A 24,429-nucleotide genomic window follows, 5' to 3' on the forward strand; every position below is an offset into this window, starting at 1 on the left:
ACCTCAGAAAAAGTCTGGTTCATCCTTGGAGAAAATTTCCAAACCACTGAAGGTACCACGTTCATCTGTACAAACAATAGCACGCAAGTATAACACCATGGGACCATGCAGCCATCATACCGCTCAGGAAGGAGATGCGTTCTGTCTCTAGAGATGAACGTACTTTGGTGCGAAAGTGCAAATCAATCCAGAACACAGCAAGGACCTTGTGAAGATGCTGGAGGAAACAGGTACAAAAGTATCTATATCCACAGTAAAACAAGTCCTATATCGACATAACCTGAAAGGCCGCTCAGCAAGGAAGAAGCCACTGCTCCAAAACCGCATAAAAAAGCCACACTACGGTTTGCATCTGCACATGGGGACAAAGATCGTACTTTTTGAGAAATGTCCTCTGGTCTGATGAAACAAAATAGAACCGTTTGGCCATAATGACCATCGTATTGTTTGGAGGAAAAAGTGAGGGCTTGCAAGCCGAAGAACACCATCCCAACCGTGAAGCAGGGGGTGGCAGCATCATGTTGTGGGGGTGATTTGCTGCAGGAGGCCTGGTGTACTTCACAAAATAGATTGCATCATGAGGAAAGAAAATTATGTGGATATATTGAAGCAACATCTCAAGACAGGAAGATAAAGCTTGGTCTCAAATGCCAAATGGGTCTTCCAAATGGACAATGACCCAAAACATACTTCCAAAGTTGTGGCAAAATGGCTTAAGGACAACAAAGTCAAGGTATTGGAGTGGCCATCACAAAGCCCCAACCACAATCCTATAGAAAATTTGTGGAAAGAACTTAAAAAGCGTGTGAGAGCAAGGAGGCCTACAAACCTGACCCAGTTACACCAGCTCTGTCAGGAGGAATGGGCCAAAATTCACCCAACTTATTGAGGGAAGCTTGTGGAAGGCTACAATTTTTCTTAATCCAAGTTAAACAATTTAAAGGCAATGCTACCAAATACTAATTGAGTGTCTGTAAACTTCTGACCCACTGGGAATGTGATTAAAGAAATAAAATCTAAAATAAATAATTCTCTCTACTATTATTCTGACATTTCACATTCTTAAAATAAAAGTGGTGATCCTAACTGACCTAARACAGTGACATTTTACTTGGATTAAATGTCAGGAATTGCGAAAAACTGAGTTTAAATGTACTTGGCTAAGGTGTATGTAAACTTCCGACTTYAACTGTATATTTTTAAATATGTTTTATTGTCATATACACCAGATAGGTGCAGAGAAATGTATATATACGCGATATTATCCATGATCGAGACAACAACAGTATCACACCTGTGTCTGCCAGGCTGGCTCCTCTCTCGGGCAGTCTGTTGGTGTAAGCAGCGGCCAGTGTTGTGAGGAAAGCCTCTGTGGAGGTGCTGTACACACTGCCATTGTCTGTACACTGCTGCCATAGCAATGTTGCCCCTTGGCACTGTTCTAACTGGGGAACCACTACTCCAAGAGAGAGACAGAAGGAAAAGAAAACAAGTTAGAGATGATAGTAATTTAATCTACAATTAGAGTAGTTAACCTTATTCATTATATCCTTAGCTGTGTCAGTGAGTAAACTAGTATGCTGTTTTATTGTCCTCCTCTCAGTAGTAATGAACTCACCCTCATCTGCCTGAGTGGCTCCTTCAGGGGTCTCCTTGGCAACGTGTCTGATAAGCTCGAGGACGCGGGTCTCCCTGAGTAGGCGGTCCAGAGCATACATCTCCCCACAGCGCAGAGGCCCAAAGGTCCCCAGCCTCTACACAGCACAAACCATTAGGCGTCACATAGCCAAAATTGATACAACAAATCAGAACATTTGGTAAGACCACAGATGACACTTTTTTTATATCATTATTACATTAGAACTGGGAGCTGTTGCTCTGTTTATCAATCATTTTGGCAGCGCAACACAAACACAAGATCTATGTATGAGATTTTAATTCTTCAACTCATTTGGTTTAGAGCCTCATACATAAGAGGAGGACCCCACTGGGTGCAAACTGGTTAAATCAACATTGTTTCAGTGTAATTTGTCAACGTATTGCGATGTGGAATCTACGTGAAAAATACATTGGATATGAAAATAGTCAACATAAATTGTTGAGGTTGAAATTTCAACCACAGGATTATGTCATTATGGTAACCACATTTTAACATAGACAAACCTTGTATAAAAACGGTTGAATTTGTACCTATAAAACAACAGATTTGCAACGTTATATCCTTTATCAGAAAAAAATATATAGGCTGGGCAGCACCTCCTACTGGAGAATTGWTCTATCAGCAGCTACCCGTTGGTCTCCCATCCAAGGTTTAATTAAGCCCTGCTTGGTTATTTGTCACTAACTATTACCAATATGCTATCGTGATCATGATTGTTGAGAGATCTCCACTTAAATAGATTTTATCTAAGTAATTCCAAAGGGATATCAAGTCATTCCAAAAGGGTAAGTTTAACAGAGCAAATTAAATTGACCATACTTTATCTATCAATCATTCCATTTAGGTCTACATAGCATTTGCAATGTCATCAGCAGCAATTGTTTTTAATTCAAACCAGAATTTACAAAAAATATACAAAATAGGCTTGGGTTTCAATCGCTAGTTAATTTAATTCCAGTTTGTCTAAAAATTCAAACAGATAAAATTGGATTCACATTCAACCAAAAATGTAAGTTGAAGAATGACTACATCAAACCAAAATATATTTAAAGTTTGATTTGATTTAGTCTTATTCCATAACTTAGATTTTTGGTTGAGATGGAGATGTGAATCAAACAATGAATTATATTTTGTAGACAAACTGGAATTAATGCCAGACTAAGTCAGTTGCACAGATGTACAGGCTTTCAGAAAGTATTCAGACCCCTTGACTTTTACACATTTTGATAAAATGGATAAAAAAAAAATATATTTTCTTCTTCTCAATCTACACACAATACCCAATATTTGCAAAGCAAAACAAGTTAAAACTCTTTTGCGAATTTATAACAAAAAAAATATATATGTTTTTACTTCACATAAGTATTCAGACCTTTTACTCAGTACTTTGTTGAAGCACCTTTGGCAACGACTACAGCCTCGAGTCTTCTTGGGTATGACACTACAAGCTTGGCCACCTGATTGGGGAGTTTCTCCCATTCTTCTCTGCAGATCCTCTCAAGCTCTGTCAGGTTGGATGGGGAGCATCACTGCCCAGCTATTTTCAGTTCTCTCCAGAGATGTTTGATCGTGTTCAAGTCCGGGTTCTGGCAGGGCCACTCAAGGACATTCAGAGACTTGTCCCGAAGCCACTSCTGCGTTGTCTTGGCTGTGTGCTTAGGGTCGTTGTTCTGTTGGAAGGTGAACCTTCACCCCAGTCAGAGGTGCTGAGCGCTCTGGAGCAGGTTTTCGTCAAGGATCTCTGTACTTTGCGCCGTTCATCTTTTCCTCGATCCTGACTAGTCTCCCAGTCCCTGCCACTGAAAAACATTCCCACAGCATGATGCTGCCACCGCCACCATGCTTCACCGTAGGAATGGTGCCAGGTTTCCTCCAGACGTGATGCTTGGCTTTCAGGCCAAAGAGTTCAATCTTGGTTTCATCAGACCAGAGAATCTTGTTTCTCATGGTCTGAGAGTGCCTTTTGGCAAACTCCAAGCGGGCTGTCATGTGCCTTTTACTGAAGAGTGGCTTCTGTCTGGCCACTCTACCATAAAGGCATGATTGGTGGAATGCTGCGGAGATGGTTGTACTTCTGGAAGGTTCTCCCAACTCCAGAGAAACTCTGGAGCTCTGTCAGAGTAACCATCGGGTTCTTGGTCACTTCTCTGTCCAAGGCCCTTCTCCCAAGAATGCTTAGTTTGGCCGGGTGGCCAGCTCAAGGAAGAGTCCTGTTGGTTCCAAACTTCTTCCATTTAAGAATGATGGGGGCCATTGTGTTTTTGGGGACCTACAATGCTGCAGAAATGTTTTGGTACCCTTCCCCAGATCTGTGCCTCAACACAAACCTTTCTCGGAGCTCTACRGAAAATTCCTTCAAGCTCATGGCTTGGTTTTTGCTCTGACATGCACTGTCAATGGTGGGACCTTATATAGACAGGTGTGTGTGCCTTTCCAAATCATGTCCAATCAATTGAATTTACCACAGGTGGACCAATCAAGTTGTAGAAAGATCAAGGAATATTAATGGAAACAGGATGCACCTGAGYTCAATTTCGATTCTCATAGCAAAGGGTCTGAATACTTATGTAAATAAGGTATATTTTTTTAATTTTTTTATATATTTGCAAAATTTCTACAAAACGGTTTTTCGTTTTGTCATTACGGGGTATTGTGTGTAGATTGAGAAGTAAAAAAAAAATATTTCAACAATTTTAGAATAAGGCTGTAACGTAACAAAATGTGGAAAAAGGGTAGGGGTCTGAATACTTTTTGAATGCACCATCTTCTRCTTGGATAGTTCCATCTCCTTCAAATGTTGATAWTTGGTTGCATTGACAACCAAACACAATTAAATATCACTTTTGAAATACAATAACTAATCTATTAACTTTGACAAGTTAACAAATTATATGTTGGATTCATGTCTCTAACTCAACCAAAAATAAAAATGTAAGAATGGGATTAAGCAAGTGGCTCAGATGGAACTATCCAAGCAGTAGCTACGTTCATCTCCTTTAAATGTTGATATGTGGTAGTGTTGTCATATTTCTTTCAATACAACTTATAATATATAATATAATACAATAAATAGCCTAAAGTTAAGGCCATCTTACAAACTAATATAACTTTCAGCCTTAAAATCAAATCAAATCTTATTGGCCACATACACGTGATTAGCAGATGTTATTGCGGGTGTAGCAAAATGCTTGTATGAATAACATCCATGGCCACATTGAGGTTACTGTAACTATACATTTCTTCTTATGTAATTGTGCAGTGTCTTCAGAAAGCATTCATACCCCTTGACTTGTGTTACAGCCTGAATTCAAAATCAATAAAAATAAAAATAAATCCTCACCTATCTACACACAATACCCCATAATGACCAAGTGAAAACATGTTTTTAGAAATGTTTGCAAAATCATACATGTTAGAATCATCTTTGGCAGCGATCACAGCTGTGAGTCCTTCTGGGTAAGAGATTTGCACACCTGGATTGCACAATATTTGCACATGATTCTTTTCAAAACCCTTCAAGCCCTGTCAAGTTGGTTGTTGATCATTGCCAGACAGCTATTTTCAAGTCTTGCCATAGATCTTCAAGACGATTTAAGTCCAAACTGTAACTAGGCCATTCAATGTCGTCCTGGTAAGCAACTCCAGTGTATATTTGGCCTTACGTTTTAGGTTATTGTCCTGTCTCCCAGAGTCTGTTGGAAAGCAAACAACCAGATTTTCCTCTAGGATTTTGCCTGTGCTTAGCTCTATTCCGTTTCTTTTTTCCCTAAAGAACTCCCTAGTCCTTGTCGATGACAAGCTTAGCCATAGCATGATTCAGCCACYACCATGCTTAAAAATATGAAGAGTGGTACTCMGTGATGTGTTGTGTTTGTCCCAAAATGTATTTCTTTAATTTTTGCATATTTACTTTAGTGCCTTTTTGCAAACAGGATGCATGTTTTATAATATTTGTATTCTGTACAGGCTTCCTTCTTTTCACTCTGTCATTTAAGTTAGTATTGTGGAGTAACTAAAWTGTTGTTGATCCAGCCTCAGTTCTCTCCTATCATAGCCATTCAACTCTGTACCAAATGTACACTGTTTTAAAGTGTTGAAATCACTGAGCGGTTTCCTTCCTCTCTGCAACTGAGTTATTAAATTCACATTGAATGGTATAACTTCACCATGCTCAAAGGGATATTCAATGTCTGCTTTTATTATTTTTACCCATCTACCAATAKGTGCGCTTCTTTGCGAGGCATTGGAAAACCTCCCTGGTTTTTGTGGTTGAATATGTGTTTGAAATTCACTGCTTGACTGAGGGACCTTACAKATAATTGTATGTATAGTATGTCTTCACAATTTCTGTAATAATCTATACAGCATCTCGAACGGCATTTATCATCACTTGCACCATGTACTTTTAATTTAATTAAACTGCAATCCAGGGCCCGGTTTCCCAAAAGCATCTTWAGGCTAAGTTCATCGTTGGAACCTTTGTAGGAGCATCATTAAATCTCTGAGCTGTTTCCCAAAACTATTGTTAAAGTTGCACTTGAAAACGCTTGTTATTTACGGGTTGCCTCAGACCACTCGTAGGACAGMTAACAGAAGATCTCTGGTAAACAGACTCTCTGTGAGCGCTAATAACTTCAAAACAAAGTTGATTACAAATAGACTAAAGTTGCCAATGTTTTTGCAATTGTTACAGAGGATAATGCTTCAAATAAAAACAGAGATGACTACATTAAAAGCTCAATACGGTAGGCCTATAGACTACATGTCTATATATTTCAAATCATATTGACTACGGTCTATAATTTGACTCAATATATTTAAATGATGTGTAACATGTTCGCAATGATGTGCGCCTCAATATTTGCAGCCATAGTTATAATATCTCTCTAGAAGCTGATCAGTTGTCAGTATTGTGGAATAATACTAATGTTAAGGTAAGATTTGAATGGAGAAAGCTGATCYAAGAGCAGCGCTGTTTTTCTTTTTGATCCTCCTAGTATCAATACATGCATGCGTCAACGGCGCACATAGTGAGCGTTCTCTCTGCATGGTGTTTTGGGAATTGCAGGAACAATGCATTGTTAAAAACCTCGTAAGCCTTTAAAATCCTGGGCTATCGGGAAACTGGGCCCAGGTCATTTGGTTGTGCTATTAGATGAAGCATAGTGATATCACATTAATCTGCTGTATAAATAAACGTAATATCTGACATTGTATTCCAATTTGAACTTTGCTGTGTTTTTGGTTGAAAGCGCAATGATAGACACTAAACCAAAAATCTGAAAAAAAATCCCTAGAAATGTTGTTGTGCTTTCAGTTGGTTGAAAGCATAGTGATAATACATGASTAATTCAACTAACTTTGGCTGTCTTTTTGAGTGGGTGAATATACTGTAGGTTGTAATGTTATTGCTCAACCAAATATTACCCAATTWTCCACTATGAAATGYCATGGTGTGCACAGTGAGACCATGGTGTCTTTGCAGTGGTGGGAAAAGTACCCAATTGTCATACGTGCGTAAAAGTAAAGATAACTTAATAGAAAATGACTCAAGTAAAAGTCACCCAGTAAAAGACTACTTGAGTAAATGTCTAAAATAATGACGGAGTCACCTATGATTCACCAAACGCTATTTTGAAAGAGGAAGCAAAGTAAGCTTATGTTTTTGTTTCAGTCTCCATCTCCACTAACCRAAGTTAATTATATGGATATTTTTTCTATTAATAATGAGCAAGTATCAAAAGTTAAAATGGAAGTWTAAATCATTTGAAATTCTTATATTAAGCAAACCAGACGGCAGAATTATATATCTCTTTTTTAAATTTACGGATAGCCAGAGGCACAATTTACAAACAAAGCATTCGTGTTTAGTGAGTCCACCAGATCAGAGGCAGTAGGGATGACATCTTGATAAGTGCGTGAATTGGACCATTTTCCTGACCTACTAAGCATTCAAAACAGTACTTTTAGGTGTCAGAGAAAATGTATGGAGTAAAAAGTACATTATTTTCTTGAGCAATGTTGTGAAATAAAACTACAAGTTGTCAAAAATATTAAAGTACAGATACTCCAAAAAACTACTTAACTTCTTTCAKMTAGGGGGCAGAATTTTTATGTTTKGAAAAATAACGTTCCCAAGGTAAACGGACTATTTCTCAGGTCCAGATATTAGAATATGCATATAATTGACAGATTAGGATAGAAAACTCTAAAGTTTCCAAAACTGTCAAAATATTGTCTGTGAGTATAACAGAACTGATTTTGCAGGCGAAAACCTGAGGAAATCCAACCCGGGAAGTGCCTTTTATTTGGAAAAATCCTGTTCCGTTGCCTGCCCCTCCTCCATTTAAAGGGGTATCAACCAGATTCCTTTTCCAATGGCTTCCTCAGGCTGTGACCAGTCTTAGATATAGTTTCAAGCTTTTATTGAAAAATGAGCGAGATTTTTCAAAACGCTCAGGTGTCCTTTGATTAGTTCCTCGGCCGCCGAGAGATGTAGCCGACATTTTCTTTCTCTGTAGTATTGAATAGGTTACCGTCCGGTTGAAATATATCGATTATGTATTTAAAAAAACCTGAATGGATTATAAAAGTTTGACATGTTTCTACGAACATTACGGATACCTTTTGGAATTTTCGTCTGCCTTTCAGGACAGGAACGAGTCTGTGGTTTTCTGAACATAACGCGCAACCAAATGGCGGTTTTTGGTTATAAAACTAATCTTTATCGAACAAAAATAACATTTATTGTGTAACTGGGAGTCTCGTGAGTGCAAACATCCGAAGATTATCAAAGGTAAGCGATTAATTTAATTGCTTTTCTGACCAGCTAATTTTGGCTAGCTGATTGATAAACTCACAAACGCTTGGATTGCTTTCGCTGTAAAGCATATTTTCAAAATCTGACACGATAGGTGGATTAACAACAAGCTAAGCTGTGTTTTGGTATATTTCACTTGTGATTTCATGATCTAAACATTTTTGTATTTTTTTGGAATTTGGCGCTCTGCAATTCAGCGGTTGTTTACGAAAATGATCCCGCTAAAGGATCCGTGCGGCAAGATTAAGTACTTTACACCACTGGTGTTGTTTTACAAATATATCATGATCCTTACCAGAAGTTGGGCGCTGCAATTCTTCAGATGAACCAGTAGAGCGTGGTCTAGACCTGGCAGCCAGTGCTCACAGGTCCAAGGAGGGGGACTCCCAGCATCTCTTCTCCACAGTCTTCATCTCCCCTGCACTCTCCTTGCAGGCCTGCGGGGGGCACTGTGGTGCTCACTAAACACAACATCCAAACAGGAGCACAAATAGAGTATGAGCATTTTTTATTTATTAACCTATATTAACTAGGCAAGTCATTAAGAACAAATTCTTATTACAATGACGGCCTACTCCGGACGACGGTGGGCCAATTGTGCGCCGCCCTATGGGACTCACAATCACGGCCGGCAGTGACACCTCTTGCACTGAGATGCAGTGCCTAGAGTACTCGCCACTCTGGGAGCCCAAAGAGGGTGGATAAATGGGTAAAAACTCTGCCTTCTGGCCGGGCCGGAAAGAAATCAGTTCTATAGGCCTACCGCTGGCCAATCAGATGGCTCAGATTACAGTGTCTGCAGTAATGTAGCAGGCGTAAAAAAAACTACAGGCAAAGTAGATACTGTGAGATTTTCAAAATATTTAAAACTATGACTAGAGAGAGACTTTCCACAAATACAGCAAAGACTTTCTGTTTTATGAGCAAGTTCTTGTTTAAAATGTTCTTACTCAGCACTGTCAACACTTTTTTATTCAACACTTTTGTAAGTCATAAAAATGCGCCTTCTTCCTTCTTCCACTTGCGCTACCAGCACTGCAGTTGTAATGAATGAGTAGGAAAGTGTATCGATAGGCTTGCATTGTTATATTAGCGGCTTGGGTCTTTTTTTAGAGGAATTCACTTTCTCTGTTCATAGGAGTAAACACACGAATTTGTGCATGAGGCAGAAATAGATGAAGTGCGACTCGAAGTTGTGCCATCAGCTGGAGGACGGTGGTCTCTTTTTGGTAAGTGTCAGTGAAGGAAAGGGAGCGTGGAGGGACTTGAGAGGCGGACCCTCAGCCTGCTGTTCTCTCCTCTGCTGAGACTGACAATCAGATGCAGGCACCATCAGCCCGAGTAAAATACAAATAAAATAATAAAAATAAAGCGAACTGGAAGGAATGTGAAATAATAATGCACCAAATTATTTTATCTTCCAATGAGGAAATGCTCCAAAAAATAATTAACTGAAACGTGTTAATGATGGAGTCACCATGATTCACCAAAGCTATTTTGAAAGAGGAAGCAAAGCTTAAGCATATGTTTTTAGTTTCAGTTCCTCCATCTCACTAACCGAAGTAAACATATTTTTTTCTATAACAATGTAAAATTAACAGCTGTACAGAAAGATACATGTGAGGCCAAATTATAGAGGAGGAACTTGATGATGCAATTAAAGCCTTTTAAGTCCGGGAAAGTCCAGGGCCTTGAAGGCATACCAGTTGAGGTATACCAACCTTTTTTAATTTACTCAGAGGACCGTTATTAGCATGTTTTAACCAGTCCGATAAAAATGGTAGACTATCAGATACTCAAAAAGGTCTGATTTCATTTACTGAACAGGACCCAAGTGGAAAATAACAAGATACAAGTCTCCAATTTTTGAAATGGACTAACTCTTCAGTGTTTGTGATGCAAAAATCCAACAAAATGCACAGCCATAGAATTAAAAAAAGGTATTGTCGGATATTATTCATCCTAATTAGACGTTTTTTTTTTTTACATGGACGATACATTTGGAGATAATATCAGACAATCTGGAAACAATAGAAGCACAATAAAAATCTGGGAAACCAGGCCTGGTATTCATAGCAGACTTTGAAAAGGCTTTAGATAAAGTACTACTGGAATTTGTATATAAATGCCTGGAATATTTCAATTTTGGAGAATATCTTATACAATGGGTAAGTTGTATAGTACTCTAAATTATATATTATATATATATATATATATATATATATATATAGTACCAGTGTATGTATGTATGTAAGTTGAAGATCAGAAGTTACATACACCTTAGCCAAATTTTTTTCAAAATTCTTCAAAATTCCTGACATTTAATCAGAGTAAAATTCCATGTCTTAGGTCAGTGAGGACCACCACATTTTTAAAATGTGAAATGTCAGAATAATAGTAGAGAGAATGATTTATTTCAGCTTTTATTTGTTTCATCCACAGTTCCGCAGTGGTCAGAAGTTATACAAACAACAATTAGTATTTGGTAGCATGCCTTCAAAATTGTTTAACTTGGGTCAACGTTCTCAGGTAGACCTTCCACAAGCTTCCCACAATAAGTTGGGCGAATTTTGGTCCATTCCTCCTGACAGAGATGGGTAACTGGTCAGGTTTGTAGGCCTTCCTTACTCGCACACGCTTTATTCAGTTCTGTCCACAACTTTTCTATAGGGATAGAGGTCACGGCTTATGTGATGGGCCCAACTCCAAATACTTGACTTTGTTGTTCCTCAAGCCCATTTTTGCCACAACTTTGGAAGGTATGCTTGGTCATTGTCCATTTGGAAGGACCCATTTGGACCAAGCCTTGAACTTCCTGACTAATTGTTTGAGATGTTGCTTCAATTATATTCACCTAAATTTTTCTCTTCATGTGCCATCTATTTTTGGAGTGCACCAGTCCCTCCTGACCAGCAAGCAACCCCCACAAACATGATGCTGCCACCCCGTGCTTCCGGTTGGGATGGGTGTTCTTTGAACTTGCAAGCATCCCCTTTGTCCTCCTTAAACATAACGGATGGTCCATTATTGGCCAAACGGTTCTATTTTTGTTTCATCAGACCAGAGGACATTTCTCCAAAAAGATCGAATCTTTGTCCATAGTTGCAGTTGCAAAACCGGGTAGTCTGCTATTATGGTGGTTTTGGAGCAGTGCCTCTTCCCTTGCTGAGCGGGCCTTATCAGGTTATGGTCGATATAGGACTCTAGTTTTTACTGTGGATTATACGATACTTATTTGTGCACGGTTTCTCCAGCAATCTTTCACAAGATCCTTGTGTTTCTGTTCTGGATTGATTTGCAAACTCTTCGCACCAAAATTACATTGTCATCTCATAGAGACAGACGTGTCTCCTTCACTGAGCGTATGACGGCTGCGTCATCCCATTGTTGTTTATACTATGTGTACTATTGTTTGTACAGATGAACGTAAGTACCTTACAGGCATTTGAAAATTGCTCCCAAGGATGAACCAGACTTGTGGAGGGTCTACAATTTTTTGTCTTGAAGGTTCTGGCTGATTTCTTTTGATTTTCACCATTGATGTCAAGCAAAGAGGCACTGAGTGTTGAAAGGTAGGCCTTGAAATACAATTCCACAGGACACTCCATTGACTCAAAATAATGTCAATTAGCCTATCAGAAGCTTCTAAAGCCATGGACATACATTTCTAGAATTATTCCAAGCTGTTTAAGCACAGTCAACTTTAGTGTCTGTAAACTTCTGACCACTGAATAAAAAATGTGATACCAGTGAATTATAATTCAAAGATGCGTAGCAGTGTTAGGCGTATTTCTGTCTCGCCTGCTGGTGTACTTTTTGTATTTTTCGTATTTTTGTATATATTTAAAAAAAAAAGACTGCTATCTCTTTTCGATTTTTTAATTTCAGATTATCCTTACCGGTAACCTACCTCACCCAATGATGATCACGAATCGCTATTATTTTAACTTGGAACACATTCCTAATACCCCCCAGTAGACTAACCAAGCTAACTAGCTATTTAGTCATTTTTTAGCCACTGCTAGCCAGCTTTACCTTCTCAACAGGACACCAGCCCTGTATTAGCCTGGGATATTATCACCAATTTACCAGCATCGGACATGTCTCTCCACACACGCACGGATTCCTGCCGTAATCCCTGAGCACTTACTTTCTGATCCTCACACTAGCTTGCAGCTAGCGCCACTGCCCAACGAAACTAGCACCAGTTAGCCAAACAATTTTCTAACAATACGCTCTTTCGCCATCTGGCTTGGATTCTCTGTCGAGCACGGCGCCCTGCCGCACCACCACGTCTGGTCTGCCGACAAATACCCCATCCGCTGCCCTCAAACGGCCTCCGTCTAGCTGACCCCCTCCGTCTGAGCAGACCGCCCCCGGCATACTAACTTTAAAACCGCCGCGTGCTACGTAGTGGCGGGCTTCCCTGCGTCCTTCTACGGCTCCCCCCGGACACTATTGATCCCACTTGGCTACATAGTGATGCCGGCTGAGACTGTCCATTAATTCACGTTACTCCATTCTGTTTATTTTGGGTTTTATCGTCGGTTCTGTGTTTTTAACTTTCAGGCTCTGGTGTAGTTTAATCCGACCCTCTCTGCCTTAAGTCAATTGCCATTTTACCTGCTTTGCTGTGGTAGCTGACTAGCTGCTGTTATCTCACCTGTTTTTTAGCTAGCTCTCCCAATTCAAGACCGCAAATTACTTTATGCCTTACTGTATGTCTCTCTCAATATCAATATGCCTTGTATACTGTTGATTCAGGCTAGTATCATATGTTTTGGTTTGCAATGGCAGCCCGGTCCCCGTTTCCACTCCCCTACCTCTGTTACCTCCTTTGTCCCACCTCCCACACATGCGGTTGACCTCACCCATTGAGACCAGCATGTCCAGAGATACACCTCTCTTATCATCACCCAGTGCCTGGCTTGAACCTCCGCTGTACCCGTGCCCCACCTACCCCGTCTGCAACATTATGCCCAGAATCTATTCTACCCACGCCCAATTAAATCTGCTCCTTTTTAGTCCTTGTCCCCAACGCTCTAGGGGCGACCAGTTTTGATAGCAATTTAGCCGCACCCCGATCCTACTACTCCGTCTGTTTCCCTCGGGTGATGTCGGGAGGTAAACCCAGGCCCCTGATGTCCCCAGGCACCCTCATTTGTTGACTTTCTGTGATCGAAAAAGCCTTGGTCGCATGCATTGTCACATTCAGAAGCCTCCTCCCTAAGTTTGTCTTTACTCAACGCTTTAGCACCACTCTTCCAACCCTAGATGTTGCCTTGCCGGGTACTGAATCCTGGCTTAGAAGGACACCAACAATTCTGAGCTTTCATACCCAACTCATAACACTTTCCGTAAGATTGAACTGCCAAAGGGGAGGAGTTTGCAAATCTACTGCAGAGTAGCCTGCAAATTTCTGTCATACTTTCCAGTCTATGCCCAAAACTTCTACTGGCATAGACTCGGAACTTCTAATTTTAAAAATTAATCCTCCAGAATAAGATCTCTCACTGTTGGCCGCCTGCTACCGACCCCCCTCCGCTCCCAGTGTGCCTGGACACATCTGTGGAATTGATCGCCCCCCCATCCCTAAGCTTCAGAGGTTTGGTTTCTGTTAGGGGACCCTAAACTGGGATATTGCTTTAACCCGATCGGCGCAGTCCTACATCTAAGCTAGATGCCCTACAATCTCACAAAATCATCAAGGACCCACCAGGTACAACCCTATCGTAAACGGGGCACCCTAACGACATTATTGGTGGCTGGTTACCCAATTGCCTCAAAGTAACCAGTGTCTTCAAGTCAGATCTCAGCGGACACTGCCTCATTGCCTGTATTCCGCCTAGTGGTCGCGGTCAAAAACGACCACCTCCATTCATGTCCATAACGCTCCCTAAAACAGCTTCTGCGAGCAGGCCCCCTTTCTAATCGACCTGCCGAGTCCCGATAGGATATGACCTCATCCCGTCAGTTTGAGGATGCTGGGTCATTCTTTAAAAGTTACTTCCTCACCATATTAGACAAGCATGTTCCGTTTCAAAAAATGCAGAACTAAGAAACAGATATTAGCGCCCTTGTTCACTTCCAGACCTGACGTGCCTCGACCAGGCAACAAAAACATTCCTGTGGCGAACTTGCAATATGCAAACGAAGAGTCCTCTGCGATATGCAACTGTTCAGGGAAGTCAGGAACCAATATACGCAGTCAGTCAGGAAGCAAAGGCCAGCTTTTTCAAGCCGAAAATCTGCATCCTGTAGCTCTAACTCCAAAAGTTCTGGGATACTGTAAAGTCCATGGAGAACAAGAGCAACCTCCTCCCAGCTGCCCACTGCACTGAGGGCTAGGTAACACGGTCACCACCGATAAATCCGTGATAAGGACGAAACTCAACAAGCATTCTCAACGGCTGGCCCATGCCTTCCTCCTGGCGAACTCCAACCTTGGCCAACAGCTTCCGCCCCCCCCCCCCCCCGCTTGCTACTCGCCCAAGCCTCCCCAGCTTCTCCTTTACCCAAATCCAGATAGCAGATGTTCTGAAAAGAGCTGCAAAACCTGGACCCATACAAATCAGCTGGGCTTGACAAGTCTGGACACCCTATTCTGGAACTGTCCGCCGCCATTGCTCGCCACCCCTACTTACCAGCCTGTTTAACCTCTCATTCGAATCATCTGAGATCCCCAAGAGATTGGAAAGCTGCCGCGGTCATCCCCCTTCAAAGGGGGGACACCCTGGACCCAACTGTTTACAGACCTATATCCATCCCTGCCCTGCCTATCTAAGAGTCTTCGAAAGCCAAGTCAACAAACAGATCACTGACCATCTCGAATCACCGTACCTTCTCCGCTGTGCAATCCGGTTTCCGAGCCGGTCACGGGTGCACTCAGCCCCGCTTCAAGGTACTAAACGATATCATAATCCGCCATCTGATAAAAGACAGTACATGTGCAGCCGTCTTCATCGACCTGGCCAAGGCTTTTCGACTCTGTCATCACCATAGTTCTTATCGGCAGACTCAGTAGCCTCGTTTTCTAATGACTGCCTTGCCTGGGTTCACCAACTACTTCTGCAGACAGAGTTCAGTGTTGTCAAATGGAGGGCATGTTGTCCGGTCCTCTGGCAGTCTCTATGAGGTACCACAGGGTTCAACAGGGTTCAATATTCAATTCGCACCCTTTTTCTCTGTCATATATCAATGATGTTGCTCTTGCTGCGGGCGATTCCCTGATCCACCTCTACGCAGAAAACGACCACCCACATTCTGTATACTTCTGGCCCTTCCTTGGACACTGTGCTATCTAACCCCAAACGAGTTCAATGCCATACCAACACTCCTTCCGTGGCCTCCAACTGCTCTTAAACGCTAGTAAAACCCAAATGCATGCTTTTCAACCGTTTCGCTGCCTGCACCGCACGCCCGAATAGCATCACCACCCTGGACGGTTCCGACCTAGAATTATGTGGACATCTATAAGTACCTAGGTGTCTGGCTAGACTGCAAAACTTCTCCTTCCAGACTCATATCAAACATCTCCAATCCAAAATCAAATCTAGAGTCGGCTTTCTATTTCGCAACAAAGCCTCCTTCACTCACCACCGCCAAACGTTACCCTAGTAAACTGACTATCCTTACCGATCCTCGACTTCGGCGATGTCATCTACAAAATAGCTTCCAATACTCTACTCAGCCAAACTGGATGCAGTTTATCACAGTGCCATCCGTTTTGTCACAAAGCACCTTATACGACCCACCACTGCGACCTGTATGCCCTAGTCGGCTGGCCCTCGCTACATGTCGTCGTCAGACCCACTGGCCTCCAGGTAATCTACAAGGCTATGCGAGTAAAGTGCCGGCCTTATCTCAGTTCACTCGTCACGATGGCTACACCCACCCCGTAGCACGCGGCTCCAGCAGGTGTTCTCACTGATCAATCCCTAAAGCAAAAACCTCATTGGCCGCCTTTCCTTCCAGTTCTCTGCGCCTGCGACTTGAACGAATTGCAAAAATCTCTGAAGTTGGAGACTTTTATCTCCCTCAACAAACTTTAAACATCTGCTATCTGAACAAGCTACACGATCGCTGCAGCTGTACATAGTCCATCGGTTATAAGCCCACCCAAATTACCTACCTTCCACCCATACTGCTTTTATTATTTACTTTCTGCTCTTTTGCACACCAGTAATCTCTAACTTGCACATGATCATCTGATGATTTCTATCACTCCAGTGTTAATCTTGCTATATTGTAATTATTCGGATTATTGCCATACTATGGCCTTTTGCACAACATTGTATATTAGATTATCTTTTTTTCGACCATGTTATTGACTTGTTTATTGTTTACTCCATGTGTAACTCTGTTGTTGTTGTCTGTTCACACTGCTATGCTTTATCTTGGCCAGGTCGCAGTTTGCAAATGGAACTTTGTTCTCAACTAGCCTATGCTGGTTAAATAAAGGTGAAATAAATAAAATAAAAAATAATGGAATTAATCTGTCTGTAAAACAATTGTTGGAAAAATTACTTGTGTTCATGCACAAATTAGATGTCCTAACCGATTGCCAAAACTTATAGTTTGTTAACAAAAATTGTGGAGAGTGTTGAAAAACAGATTTAATGACTTCCAACCTAAGTGTACGGTAAACTTCCGACTTCAACTGCATGCATGCATGTGTATGTGTATGTTGTATGGTGTATGTGTATGTGTATGTGTGGTGTGTGTGGTGGTGTGTGTGTGTGTTGTGTTGTGCTATAGTATTGGAGAGAGACAATCATAGTCATTGTATATTGCATTTGCTTTTCCAATCACATTTGAAAACACGCACGAGCTGCCCACAACTTCCACACCACTAGTCTCACTGAAGACAAGCGACGTCCAGGGATCAGCCTAGGCTAATCTAGCAGAACAGCATGTTCCAACGTGTCGCTGTTGACTTTGACCACTTTTTTATAATTCGGTTCTCTATGTCAATTGGCCCAGTCGTAGGAGGCTTTATTCTTTGACTCTGCAGAATAGGCAGAACCCGAGTCGCCTCTTCACTGTTTGACGTTGACTGGTGTTTTCGGGTACTATTTCAATGAAGCTGCCAGTTGGGCTTGTGAGGCGTCTGTTTCTTCAAACTAGACATAATGTACCTGTCCTCTTGTGCAACAGGGGCCTTCCCATTCCTCTTTCTATTTGGTTGGAGGACAGTTTGCGCTGTTCTGTGAAGGAAGTAAGTACTATTCCATGCAATTTTCTCGCATGGAATAGCCTTCATTTCTCAGAACAAGAATAGACTGACGAATTTTAGAATGAAGTATTTTGTTTCTGGCCATTTTGAGCCTGTAATCGAAACCACAAATGTGATGCTCTAGATTACTCAACTAGTCTAAAGGCCAGTTTTATTGCTTCTTTAAATCAGAACAGTTTTTAGCTGTGCGAACATAATTGCAAAAGGGTTTTCGAATGATCAATTAGCCTTTTAAAATGATTAAACTTGGATTAGCTAACACAACGTGCCATTGGAACACAGGAGTGATGGTTGCTGATAATGGCCTCGTACGCCTATGTAGATATTCCTTTAAAAAACTGCTGTTCCAGCTACAATAAGCATTTACAACGATTAACAATGTCTACACTGTACTTCTGATCAATTTGATGTTATTTTTAAATGAAAATAAAGGAATTTCGAAGTGACCCCAAACTTTTGAACGATGTGGTATATAAACTCATTATAAAAGAATGTGTCCCCTTTTCAGGACCCACCTGTGGACGGTGTTAAGACACTAACAGCTTACAGAGCGGTAGGCAATTAAGGTCACAGTTATGAAACCTTAGGGACACTAGAGAGGCATTTCTACGGACTCTGAAAAACACAAAAAGAAAGAGCCCAAGGTCCCTGCTCATCTGCCGTGAACGTGCCTTAGGCATGCTGCAAGGAGCATGAGGACTTGCAGATGCGGCGCAGGGCAATACAATGCAACGTCTGTTACTGTGAGAAGCATAAGACAGCGCAACAGGGAGACAGGACGGACAGCTGATCGTCTCGCGCAGTGGCAGACAATGTGTAACAACACCTGCACGGGATCGGTACATCTGAATATCACACCTGCGGGACAGGTACAGGATTGGCAAACAAACTGCCCGAGTTTACACAAGGAAACAGCCAAATCTCTCCATCAGTGCTCAGACTGTCCGCAATAGGCTGAGAGAGGCTGGACTGAGGGCTTGTAGGCCTGTTGTAAGGCAGGTCGTCACCAGACATCACCGGAATCAACGTCGCCTATGGACGCAGGACCCACCGTCGCTGAACCAGAGAGGACTCGCAAAAAAGTGCTCTTCACTGACGAGTCGCGGTTTGTCTCACCAGGGTGATGGTCGGATTGCGTTTATCGTCGAAGGAATGAGCGTTACACTGAGGTCTGTACTCTGGAGCGGGATCGATTGGAGGTGAAGGGTCCATCATGGTCTGGGCGGTGAGTATCAACGGACTGAGCTTGTTGTCATTGCAGGCAATCGCTACGCTGTGCGTTACAGGAAGACATCCTCCTCCCTTCATATGGTACCCTTCCTGCAGGCTCATCCTGACATGACCCTCCAGCATGACAATGCCACCGGCCATACTGCTCGTTCTGTGCATGATTTCCTGCAACACAGGAATGTCAGTGTTCTGCCATGGCCAGAGAAGAGTCCGGATCTCAATCCCATTGAGCACGTCTGGGACCTGTTGGATCGGAGGGTGAGGGCTAGGGCCATTCCCCCCAGGAAATGTCCGGGACTTGCAGGTGCCTTGGTAGAAGAGTGGGGAACATCTCAAAGCAAGAACTGGCAAATCTGGTGCAGTCCATGAGGAGGAGATGCACTGCAGTACTTAATGCAGCTGGTGGCAACACCAGATACTGACTGTTACTTTGATTTTGACCCCCGCCCTTTGTTCAGGGACGCATTATTCCATTTCTGTTAGTCACATGTCTGTGGAACTTGTTCAGTTTATGTCTCAGTTGTTGAATCTTATGTTCATACAAATATTTACACATGTTAAGTATGCTGAAAAAAAACCACAGTTGACAGTGAGGGACGTTTCTTTTTTGCTGAGTTTAGTATGTATAAGCTGTGTAATTGTCTGCACCTAATTGGAGTTAAACTAACGCACAACACTTGCCATCCTCATTGCTACAGTACTATTTTTATAGGTTAATGGTGCATAGGTTAACGTTCTTTAAGTCCTGTTAAAAAAATATCTGAGTGATTGAGTCAAAATGCAAGCTGCAATCTAAGTGATCTTGACTCAAAATGTTTGTGACCACGAATGTGAAGAGTATGAAGCAATTTGAATATATATACATGCTCAAAAAAATAAAGGGAACACTAAAATAACACATCCTAGATCTGAATGAATGAAATATTCTTATTAAATACTTTTTTCTTTACATAGTTGATGTGCTGACAACAAAATCACACAAAAATTATCAATGGAAATCAAATTTATCAACCCAGGAGGTCTGGTTTGGAGTCACACTCAAAATTAAAGTGGAAAACCACACTACAGGCTGATCCAACTTTGATGTAATGTCCTTAAAAACAAGTCAAAATGAGGCTCAGTAGTGTGTGTGGCCTCCACGTGCCTGTTTGACTCCCTACAACGGCCTGGGCATGTTCCTGATGAGGTGGCGGATGGTCTCCTGAGGGAATCTCCTCCCAGAACCTGGACTAAAGCATCCGCCAACTCCTGGACAGTCTGTGGTGCAAAGATGGCGTTGTGGATGGAGCGAGAACATGATGTCCCAGATGTGCTCAATTGGATTCAGGTCTGGGGAACGGGCGGGCCAGTCCATAGCATCAATGCCTTCCTCTTGCAGGAACTGCTGCACACTCCAGCCACATGAGGTCTAGCATATTGTCTTGCATTAGGAGGAACCCAGGGCCAACCGCACCAGCACATATGGTCTCACAAGGGGTCTGAGGATCTCATCTCGGTACCTAATGGCAGTCAGGCTACCTCTGGCGAGCACATGGAGGGCTGTGCGGCCCCCAAGAAATGCCCACCCCACACCATGACTGACCCACCGCCAAACCGGTCATGCTGGAGGATGTTGCAGGCAGCAGAACGTTCTCCACGGCGTCTCCAGACTCTGTCACGTCTGTCACATGTGCTCAGTGTGAACCTGCTTTCATCTGTGAAGAGCACAGGGCGCCAGTGGCGAATTTGCCATCTTGGTGTTCTCTGGCAAATGCCAAACGTCCTGCACGGTGTTGGGCTGTAAGCACAACCCCAACTGTGGAGCGTCGGGCCCTCATACCACCCTCATGGAGGTCTGTTTCTGACCGTTTGAGCAGACACATGCACATTTGTGGCCTGCTGGAGGTCATTTTGCAGGGCTCTGGCAGTGCTCCTCCTAATCCTCCTTGCACAAAGGCGGAGGTAGCGGTCCTGCTGCTGGGTTGTTGCCCTCCTACGGCCTCCTCCACGTCTCCTGATGTACTGGCCTGTCTCCTGGTAGCGCCTCCATGCTCTGGACACTACGCTGACAGACACAGCAAACCTTCTTGCCACAGCTCGCCATTGATGTGCCATCCTGGATGAGCTGCACTACCTGAGCCACTTGTGTGGGTTGTATACTCGTCTCATGCTACCACTAGAGTGAAAGCACCGCCAGCATTCAAAAGTGACCAAAAATCAGCCAGGAAGCATAGGAACGGAGAAGTGGCTCTGTGTCACCACCTGCAGAACCACTCCTTATTGGGGGTGTTTGCTAATTGCCTATAATTTCCACCTGTGTCTATTCCATTTGCACAAACATCATGTGAAATTATTGTCAATCAGTGTTTGCTTCCTAAAGTGGACAGTTGATTTCACAGAAGTGTGATTGACTTGGAGTTACATTGTGTTGTTTAGGTGTTCCCATTTATTTTTGAGCAGTTGTATATGTGTGTGTGTCAGTGTAGTGGTGTGTGAGTCCAGTGAGTGTACATTGAGCATGTCAAGAGAGTTCAGTGCAATAATAAATAGATAAGAATAAAATAAGGTCCAATGTAAATAGTCCTTCCTGGTAGCCAATGTTCCAGCAGTCTTATGACTTGGGTAGAAGCTGTTAAGGAGTCTTTGGTCTCAGCCTTGGCACTCCAGTACCATTTGCCGAGACTTTCATTTTGAATCCAGAATAAAAACAAGTGGGAAATATCACTTCCTCTTCTGTCTCTGGTATGAGCACCAGTGTTTCCCTTATATTCATTCAGCCACCGCTGATAAATCGTTGCCGCCACTCCAAAAAACATGATGAATAAATAACATTCCTGCAGTCAGAATGCCAATTGCACAATCCCTTAAAACATCTGTGGCATTGTGTTGTGCGACAGAACTGCACATTTTAGTGTGGTCTTTTATTGTCCTCAGCACAAGGTGCACCTGTGCAATGATCATGCTGTTTAATCAGCTTCTTGATATGCCACACCTATCAGGTGGATGGATTATCTTGGCAAAGGAGAAATGCTCACTAACAGGGATGTAAATAAATGTGCAGAGTATTCACATCCCTTGATTTATTCCACATGTTGTGTTACAGCCTGAACTTTAAATTGATTAAAAAGAGATCGTGTCACTGGCCTAAACACTATATCCCATAATGTAAAAGTGGAAATAAGTCCAGGAGTAAAAATGTGCTTAACAAGTCACATAATAAGTTGTATGGACTCACCCAGTGTGCAAGAATAGTGTTTAACATAATTTTTGAATGATTACTTCATACCTGTACCCCACACATACAGATAATAGTAAGGTCCTTCAGTCGAGCTGTGAATTTCAAACAGATTCAACCACAAAAACAAGAAAAGGTTTTTAAATGCCTCACAAAGAAGAACACCCATTAGTAAATGGGTAACAAAAAAAAGCAGACATTGAATATCCTTTTGAGCATGATGAAGTTATTAATTACAATTTGGATTGTGTATCAATACACCCAGTCACTACAAAGATACAGGCATCCTTTCAAACGCCGTTGCCGGGGAGGTAGGAAACTGCTCAGACATTTCACCATGAGGCCAATAGTGACTTTAAAAACAGTTACAGAGTTGAATGGCTCTGATAGGAGAAAACTGAGGATGGATCAACAACATTGTAGTTACCCCACAATACTAACCGAAATGACAGAATGAAAAGGAAGCCTGTACAGAACAAAAATATTCCAAAGCATGCACCCTGTTTGCAACAAGGCACCAAAGTAAAACTATAAAAAATATGGCAAAGAAATTAACTTTATGTCCCGAATACAAAGCGTTATGATTTGAGGGAAATCCAACAACAGATTACCGAATACCACTCTTCATATTTTTAAGCATGGTGGTGGCTGCATCATGTTATGGGTATGCTTGTCATTGGCAAGGACTAGGGAGTTTTTTTTAAATAAAAAGATAAAGGAATAGAACTTAGCACAGACAAAATCCTAGAGGAAAACCTGGTTCAGTCTGCTTTCCAACACACACCGTGAGACAAATTCACCTTCAGCAGGACAAAAACCTAAAACAAGGTCAAATATACACTGGTGTTGCTTACCAAGATGACATTGAATGTTCGAGTGGCCTAATTACAGTTTAGACTTGAAAATATGGCAAGACTTGGAAACTGCAAGCTAGAAATGATCAACAACCAACTTGACAGCACTTAAAAAGCAAGGGGTTGAACACTTATCTAAATCAAGATTTTATTCCACCCCCCCTTTTTTTTAATACACGTTAGTATTTTGTTTTAAACTTTAAAAAAACACATTTTAATCCCACCTTGTAACAACAAAATATGGAAAAGTTGAGGGTTGCGAATAGTTTTTGAATGCACAATATAATGAATAAATATAATGAATAAATATACAGTATATACACTACCGGTCAAAAGTTTTAGAACACCTACTCATTCAAGGGTTTTTATTTATTTTTACATTGTAGAATAATAGTGAAGACATCAAAGCTATAAAATGACACACATGGAATCATGTAGTAACCAAAAAAGTGTTAAACAAATCAAAACATATTTTATATTTGAGATTCTTCAAATAGCCACCTTTCGCCTTGATGACACGCTTGGCATTCTGGAATGCATTTCAATTAACAGGTGTGCCTTCTTAAAAGTTAATTTGTGGAATTTTTTTCCTTCTTAACATGTTTGAGCCAATCAATTGTGTTGTGACAAGTAAGGGGCTATACAGAAGAAAGCCCTATTTGGTAAAAGACCAAGTCCATAAACAGCTTAAAACTGGAATGCTTTTCAACCAAGTCTTGGAAGGAAGTTTTCCAGGTGGGGGGGGGGGGGGGGGGGGGGGGGGGAGGGGGGGGGGTTTTTTTTTTCCGTATGCTGAGCACTTATTGGTGCTTTTCCTTCACTCTGCGGTCCCGACTCATCCCAAACCATCTCAATTGGGTTGAGGTCGGTGATTGTGGAGGCCAGGTCTCTGATGCAGCCACTCCATCACTCTCCTTCTTGGTCAAATAGCCCTTACACAGCCTGGAGGTGTGTTGGGTCAATGTCCTGTGAAAAACAAATGATAGTCCCACTAAGCCCAAAACCATTGCTTGTGTTTCTTGGCCCAAGCAAGTCTCTTCTTATTATTGGTGTCCTACAGTAGTGGTTTCTTTGCAGCAATTCAACCACGAAGGCCTGATACATGCAGTCTCCTCTGAACAGTTGATGTTGAGATGTGTCTGTTACTTGAACTCTGTGAAGCCTTTATTTGGGCTGCAGTTTCTGAGCTGGTAACTCTAACGAACTTATCCTCTGCAGCAGAGGTAACTCTGGGTGCTTCCATCCTGTGGCGGTCCTCATGAGAGCCAGTTTCATCATATCGCTGGATGGTATTTGCGACTGCACTTGAAAGAAACTTAAAAAGTTATTCAAATGTTCTGTATTGACTGACCTTCATGTCTTAAAGTAATGATGGACTGCTGTTTCTCTTTGCCTATTTGAGTGTTTCTTGCGTAA

General features: G+C 41.9%; 1 protein-coding gene across 1 annotated transcript in view; it reads right to left on the reverse strand.

Annotated features, from left to right (window-relative positions):
* The window catches only part of LOC111962370 (rho family-interacting cell polarization regulator 1-like), a 75,949-nt gene that overhangs the window by 6,530 nt on the left and 44,990 nt on the right, over positions 1–24,429 (reverse strand). Inside the window, 6 exon segments of the mRNA XM_070443033.1 lie at positions 1,295–1,456; positions 1,619–1,754; positions 8,776–8,828; positions 8,831–8,854; positions 8,857–8,913; positions 8,916–8,941. Coding sequence (XP_070299134.1) covers positions 1,295–1,456; positions 1,619–1,754; positions 8,776–8,828; positions 8,831–8,854; positions 8,857–8,913; positions 8,916–8,941 — 458 coding nt within the window.

The sequence above is a fragment of the Salvelinus sp. IW2-2015 genome, linkage group LG4q.1:29 (genome assembly GCF_002910315.2).
Source record: "Salvelinus sp. IW2-2015 linkage group LG4q.1:29, ASM291031v2, whole genome shotgun sequence".
NCBI classification, from domain to species: domain Eukaryota; kingdom Metazoa; phylum Chordata; class Actinopteri; order Salmoniformes; family Salmonidae; genus Salvelinus; species Salvelinus sp. IW2-2015.